The 7613-nt window shown below is 56.2% G+C and overlaps 1 protein-coding gene across 1 annotated transcript in view; it reads right to left on the bottom strand.

Moving 5' to 3' along the window:
* Nucleotides 1-1081, bottom strand: part of TNS1 (tensin 1) — a 188013-nt gene extending 186932 nt beyond the window's left edge. The window contains 1 exon segment of the mRNA XM_014462563.2: nt 1013-1081. Coding sequence (XP_014318049.2) covers nt 1013-1045 — 33 coding nt within the window. The 5' untranslated portion in view covers nt 1046-1081.
* Nucleotides 1082-7613: the final 6532 nt, after the last annotated feature.

Below are 7613 nucleotides of genomic sequence, written 5' to 3' on the forward strand. Positions count from 1 at the left end.
ACCCTTCCCTTCTCTGCCCAAGTACACCTGGTTGCCCAAGTCCCTTCGCCCACACTGTCCTCAGCCTGAGCTCGCCTGGCCCACAGAGGGCCCTGCCGAGGACTGGTGGGAACAGGGAATGGGGCAGGAAAGGCCACATCTGGATTCCTGGCCTGAAGCCCCCTCCCCCAAGCCAGCCATCACTCCCTCAGAAACTAACATTAACCTCGGCCAGGGATGACTTCCTCGCCCTCCTGACCCCTGTGCATGCCTTCGCCAAGACAGCCCCGGAGCCCCTCTAAGGGGTCTCCAGCCCCCGCCCCCACCCCTCCTGCAGCAGTAAACCCTCTCAGCCCCACTCTGCCCCTAACTGGCCTCAAGACTTTTAACCCTCACCATGTGGCCCCAGACCCTGCCTGCCCACCGCTCAGCATCCTTGCCCCAACACATGCCTTCCTGAACCTAGGAACAAGGAGAGAGGAAGAGAACGCCATGGCTGCCTCCGGGGAAGGGGGGGGGGGGGCGGGGGTTGGAGGGGGAGGGTTAGGGGCTATGGAAGAAGAGATGGCAACAGGTAGAAGCTGAAATTAGGTCTAGAAGGGATAAAAGTGATGGAATCAGGCAGAACTCTCCCCAGCATGGCTTTTTTCATTGTCAAAGTCAGTATCTCCCTATTCCCCAGGCTCCTACCAGTGCCCCTCCTCAAACTCAGGCTGAGCAACTAAAGGGGTAGCGGGAGGGGCAGGAGAGGCTCCAAAAAGAAACACACTTCCTGGTGGCTTCCTTCTTCTTATAGCTCCTGTCTCAACTGGGGGTGAGAGCAGTGGGGTGGGGGTGTACTGAGCTGTAGAACCAGAGCCTGGGCCTGTTGATGGGGAAGGACACAGACTGAGGGACTACTCGAGTATGTCTGTCCTTCTGCCCATAGGGGCAGAGAGACCCCACCACCCCCACTGCCCCCCCCCACAACGGGCTCTCAGACGAAGGATAAGGGGGTGGGGGTCAACACCCCAGCTAAAGCAGCCAGACCTACCCAGAGCATGCAGGACAGACAGATCCACGTCATCTTCGGGGGGCCCTGGACTCGGGCCACGTCCGGGGCCTGCAAACGACACTCTTGAGCTCACAGACCCTCGAACAGGCAGAAGAAAGCTCTAAGTCCCAGGCTGCTGCTCCGCGTAGCCAGCATCTGTGGGCCTCTGGCCCTGCCTGCCTCCAGCTCCCCCTCCCTCCTCCTCCCCCCACTCCACCCCCTTGTCCCAGCCTCCTGTCTCCTCCCTCCTCTAGGCTCCACTGGTGGCGGTGGGAGGCAAAAGCCTTGTTTTGCAGGGGGTGTGAAGGAGATAGAGCAAAGGGAAAACTACTAGAAACAGCCACCACCCCCACCCGCACCCCCACCCTCAGACACAAGTCCTGTGAGCCACGGAAGCTTCTCCTGCCTTCTGATCTGCTGCTGGCAGGGCTGGAGTCTGCTCTCCTCACTGCAGAGCCCTCCACCCCAACCACTGATGAATGGACAGACAGACATAGGACAGCACAGTCTGCACACCCCGGGGTTCCTTGGCACTGTCCCATCTCAAAGGACACACGCAGGCCTGCCTTTGAAACACACACTCATTTGCACACACTCAGCTACAGGTCTTAACACAAGAGAAACCAAGCCTGAGACTGCCGGAGAATGGCCCAGCCCCCAGGCTGTGCATTTCATTCCAATTTTTTTTTCCTACTTCTTTTTTTCCTTCTTTCTTTTCTCCAAACATCTGTCCCAGCCCTTCCTGCCCTTCCTAAAGGGAGCCCCGCTCCAGGCTCCCGCGAGAGTCTGTTTTTCTTGACTGTACCCTGGGCCAACATTTGGTTTGCATTTCCCCACTTCCTCCTCCACCTCCCTCTTCCCCCTCCCAGGGCCCAGTTTTTACCTCCCACCACTCCACTGCCTACTTCTCCCCAGTGTCCCATGCATTGCCCACCAGCCCTCCCCTCGCCTGTACCCTTCCCTTAGCCCAGGGACAATGGTTGGGGTCTAGAGGGTGGGAAGAAAAGGGGCACAGGATCCAAATGTCTTCTCAGGGAGCTCTGCAGAGAAAGTCAACAAAATCTGCCCCGGCCCTTACTGTCTCGATCCCCATATACACATCTCAAAAAACTTTCCTGCCGGCGTTCTGGCCTGGCTGGACCAAGAGAGAGTGGGTGGAGCTGGTGAATCACCAGTTCTGCTTTTTGGAGCTTTCCAGGGGAGGACAAGAAGGCTCAGCCCCACCCCCTTCTGTAGACACACACACACCAGGACACACGGTCCAACTCACATAAACACACAAAAGGCCAAAGACAGGGCCACACCCAGAGTAGGCACTCTGAGACCATTTTCTTGGATTGAGTAAGTTGGCAAGAAAGCGCTCTTGTTTGTGCTCCTATGCAGACACAGGAGAGTGCTGTACGTGCCCCAGGCCACACGTACAACAGTTACATATCCCCTGCCTCTCTCCCCCACTCACCCAGGAGCAGGCTCTGTCATTGTCTGTCAGCACCACACACAGTGCAACCTTAGGGTTCAGTCTCTACGGCCGGCCTCTCCCCTCAGGTGGACCTGCCCAGCCAGGTGTGCTGGCTCCCAGCCCACAGTCCAGCCAAGAATTCTACCTGGGATGAGAGGGAATCCCCGAGAATGAGAGGGAAGCATTCACACTTGGTCTGGGAAAAGGCTGTGATGTGGTCATGCAGGTGGTGTCCTGCTCAAGGGACTGGCACTCTATTGCCTGGTGATGCTGAGAAGTCGGGAGACACTGAAGCAAGTCTCTCATCTGGTCCTTCCTGGCCCGAGTTAAGAGTCTTTGATCTGATAAAGGAGATAGGGCGCAGGATCAGGGTCCCTTCTCACATCTCTCCAAGCCTTTCTGCAGAGGTATGGGGCTGCCAATGGTTCTGCCCTGCTTCCCTTGCCAGAATCGCAGTGCCCCTTGAGACCCCCTCCTAAGCCTGCTGGGGCTCAGCTGGCAGTTTAGCCAACACTGAAATGGACCAGTGTAGCTGGCCCCACAGCCACCTCTGGGGATGTCCACACAGAGACACTCTCACAAGCTCTCCCTCTCTGCTGGCTAGAGCAGAGGGCAAGCAGGGAGGAGCGGCCTCTGGTGGCCTCTCTGAGAGCCCTGAGCCCATCCCTGAGCCACCATCCCCAGCCCTGCCAGCCTCCTCCCTGCAGCTGTCTTGGGAGTTCTGAGAAATCACCTTGCAGCTTCCCAGAAATGCTAGAAAATGAGAGCAAAGACCAAATCACAGTAACACCAACTTGTCTGGCCTCCCACACAGCCCAAGGGGGCCCTGCGGCCCCCAGGCCAGCTCCCTCCCCAGTCCTCTCAACTGGAAGTGAAAATGGGAGTGCAAGACCCTGGGTTAGGAGTCCCCTTGAAGGAATCCTGACCCCAGAATGCCTCCACCCCTCTTTTCCAAGACTATGGAGGTCTCTCCTGTATCTTAGCCAATCATTGTTGGAAGTCGCTCCTGCTACCTAACTACCATCTTCCCTGCTGAATGTTCAACTCTGCCACCTGAGGTGTCTCTAACCATATATAATGGCCCTGTTTCAAGCTTGTTATCTATTATTTATCCTTCACAGTCTGGGGTCCCCTCCCACACCCACACACAGAGAAAGTGTCTTGGGCAAGGACATGTCCTGTGTTTTGCATCCCCAGAGCCTGCCATACAGCAGGTTGACATACGCAGTTGAAAAAGGAATGAATCAATCTATCAATCAATGGGTCCTAAGGAATTTTTCTACTCTGACCATCTACCATCCCCTCCCCAAACCTTTCTTCTCTTCCCCTCTGGCCCCCTTCAAAGGCCCTTGGGCCTACCTAGCCTGCACACCTTTGCACAGGCCTGTAACACCCACTCATCTTCAGCACCATCTCCCACCACCACCCCTACCCCAAACTCTCTCAAGCTGCAAACTCTCCAGAGGCCTAAGCATCGCTCATCCTGAGGTACACACCCCTGCCTGGACCAGGGCTTCACACGCAGCAGACATCAGGTACCTGCTGGTGGGCTGGCTGGGTTTTCTGGGCTGAAATCCCAAAGGCCTCAGAACCCATTTCCCTGTGCCACACCCCCCACTGCCCTGGCCATTTCTGCAGCAGGTTTGTGTATAATTCCACTCTCCCCTCTGCACACAGAGCCCTCCCCGCTCACCACCCACTGCCCTCCAGCCCCTGGGTCAGCAGCCAGCTGAAGAAACAGTCAGGACTGCAGGCTCTGGGGCTGGCCCTGGGCCCAGAGGCCGGCTGCGCTGAGGCAGCGGGAAGGGTGACTGAGGGCAGGAATGAAGGTGACGGCCTTGTAAGCCTTAGCCTGGCACTTCTCCCTCCCGGCCTCAGTTTCCTCGCCTACAAACTGACCAAGCTGCTGGTCACTAAGGTCCCTTCCAGCTCCACCATCTGTGATGCCACAACTATCCAAGGCCAAGGCCCAGCTCCCTCCTATTCCTTCTGCCTACCATTTGACACTTGTCCATCAAAAAGTTCTTCCTGTTGTCTAGCCATCTCTTATTGTGGCATCGAGCCTTTCCTCTGTCACCACTGGTCACAGAATCTGAGTGTCACAGAACATCAGAGATAGAAAGACCTCAGGCTCAGATAGTGGTCACGGTCAGGGTAGCTAGTAAAGTTGAGAGCCTTCCGGGGCCCAAAAGAAGTTACATGAGAGGAGCAGGCAAGGGGTCTTTAGGGACCTGGAGAGGGCAGGCCCAGCTAAAGGGGATGCGCACTCCTCAGGGAGAGCCACCGTGCCATCAGCTACAGAAGCCCACCCCGTCAGATCTTTTGATCTATCAAGAGAAGCCTCACATCTATATCATCATATAAAATCTTTTCTATAAAATATGAGAGAAAAATGCAAATTTTTAAATGTTGGCATTTTCTTTTTTTAAACCATTCTGCCTGCCAAATTAAACACGTCTGCCGCGGGGCGGGGGAGGGGGTTGCCTTTGGGGCACCACTCACCTAATCCAGCCCCCTTGTCTCACAGATGACAACACTGCAGTGGAGAGAGGGGTGGGCAGGAATTCCCAGGAAGCGTCCAGCTGCCCAGGCCAGGTCTAGCTTGGGGCGGGGGATGAGGGTAGGAGGGAACACACAGAGGTCCAACAAGGACAGGGCTGCCGCAGGGGTCAGGATGAGACCAACTGGCTCCCGAGTGACTCTAGATGTTTTTCCTAAGCACCTGCTGTCCAGTCACTGTCATGCCCTCAGCTTTCTCCTGCCAACCCTGCAGCCCACTGCCTTCCACACTGGGCTGCACGCACCAAAGCCTTCCTCCCAGCCAGCCCCAGGGGCCTCCCATCAAATAAGGGGGTGCAGAGCTGGCACTGGGGTTCCTCTCCAATGTCCAACTGCAGATATCAAAAGCACGGGACACAGGAATCTGACACCAAAGCACTCGGCAACTGTATCTATACGGTTTTGCCCCCTCAGACTCTGCACTCTGCCCTCTGCCCTGGGAGGGAGGGAGGGGGGAGGTGGGGGGACTAGCCAGGCATTTAATGTGGTACTGCACGTAAGCCTCCTACCGGTCTCCAATTCACAAATGCAGCAACTGAGGCACAGAGAGGTATAGCAACTTGCTCAGAGTCACACAGCTAATAGGTGTGAGAATGGAGTCCAGGGCATCTGGCTCCTCATTTTGCAGGGACCAAGAATTTCCTATTGCTCCTGTAGCAATACAGTCACCCAGGGCCTAGGAGTTACGGTCCTGTATTGTAGTGATGCGTTAGCCAGCTCCCCATTCCTCATCCAAGGTCTGGTGCTGCAGCCTCAGAAAGAAATCAGCTACTCAGGCACAGGTCTGGCTTGGATCAGGGGGTGATGCCAGGGTGGGGGGGGGACCAGAGGGACACAAAGGACAGTGCTGCCACATGGGTCAAAATGAAACCAACTGACTCTCCAGTGACTCTAGAAAAGCCAACAAGAAGAGAAAAACCGTAGTCCTGGCAAGACCTGGGGCCCAGGATTGAGTGAGGACAGGGTCTGGCACCTGCTGCCCACAGGTAAGCCAGGTTACTTCATCTGCTCCCCATACACACTCCGCCTCCGAGCTCTGGATACTCAGAGCCCAGCAGAGCCTCATGTACCGCTGCACAGGACACTCACTGCACAAGAGTACAGCCAGGATGTGAGTGGAGACTGAAGTCCCATCCATGCTCCTCTCATCAAGCCTGGCATGAGAAGCATCAGACCAAAGCAAGGGCACTCGCCCGAAAGCCCACCAAGGCACCCTATGGGTAGAGGAGGTCCTGCCCCTGGCCTCCATGCCCATTACTGGTGCAAGACTGAGGTCATTGTTCCTCAGTCTGGATGTTCCCTGGCAGGTAAGGCGAGGTTCCAACCAGGCCCTGTCTGAGCCTCAGTTCCCCCAGTTGACACAGGAAGGAGTATCATTCACATCCCGTTCCCCTTCCTCCCCGCACCAGCATCCTGGGTCGGGGGAGTGTCTGGGCCTAATTCCAACAATTTTTAATAAAATCCTTCCCAGAGTCCGATTCAGTGATCTTGATCTCTTCCTCAGCTCTAATTTCCTGCCTGACTCGGGCCCTCAAAGGCAGGCGGAAGGCCGCTGCAGCTTCTCATCCAGGCCCTCACCGCCAGCCCACAGCTCAAATCCTGGCCCAGAAGGTTAGGTCGTCCTCTACCTCTGCAAATGAGGGGGGGACAGATTGCTGAGTGGCCTGGGGTACCACTGACCTGATCCTGCGTGGCCATTTCCCGCTGCCTTTTCTCATATCTGAAAACCCGGACAGCGCAGCATCTGAACTCAGAGCCCACTGGAATGTGGATGGGGCTCCATCCCTGCGGCCCACAGTTGCAGCGCCTGCCTCCCAGCCAATCCTGGGGGACGGTGCATTGTGCTAGAAGATTTCAAAGCACACTGTGGGTGACTGGGGCGGACGCCTGCTGGCACCTTTCCCCACTGCGGAGTGGCAAAGAGGGAAACTGAGACCCAGGGGCAGTTTCTCATGGAGTGGAAGGATGCTTCCCATCCAGATGATGGGAGAAAGGGATACTGGGAGAAATCCTTCCCTCCCCATTACCCCAGATCAGGCCTGCCTGAGGTCTACAGGAGGTGATCCGCATTGCAAAGACATCATCATAATAAAGATATCCTCGACTCTTATTGAACACCTACCATGGAGTAGGCACTTTGGTAAATGCTTTAAATACATTTAATCCTCACAGCAACCCATTCTATACCAGAGTAAACTAGGGTACAGGCAGATGCAGTAGCTTGCCAAGGTCCACAGCTAGTAAATTGTAGAGCCAGGCAGACCCGCAGACTCGCGCTGCAGCTGGCACTCTTAACCGGAGAGGCACATTCAGCCCCCTCTCCCAGGACAAGGCCGCTCTGGGTCCCTAAAGGAGAGGCCGGGATCAGAAGGCCAGGCCCCATTACAGGACCCCAGTCCCTCATCGAAGGCCTCCTGGAGCTCAAGGTCATGCTTTGGGGTTCTCTCTGCCCCTCAGGGGAGAATTTGAGGTTATGTGCAGTTTTTCCAGTTCCTTACTCTTTGAGCCAGCTATGCCCCCACCTGTGCCCCCTCCCCAGCCCCCCCACCCCCCATCCCCCTACATACACACACACACACACAC

The sequence above is a fragment of the Myotis lucifugus genome, unplaced genomic scaffold (genome assembly GCF_000147115.1).
Source record: "Myotis lucifugus unplaced genomic scaffold, Myoluc2.0 scaffold_3, whole genome shotgun sequence".
NCBI classification, from domain to species: Eukaryota; Metazoa; Chordata; class Mammalia; order Chiroptera; family Vespertilionidae; genus Myotis; species Myotis lucifugus.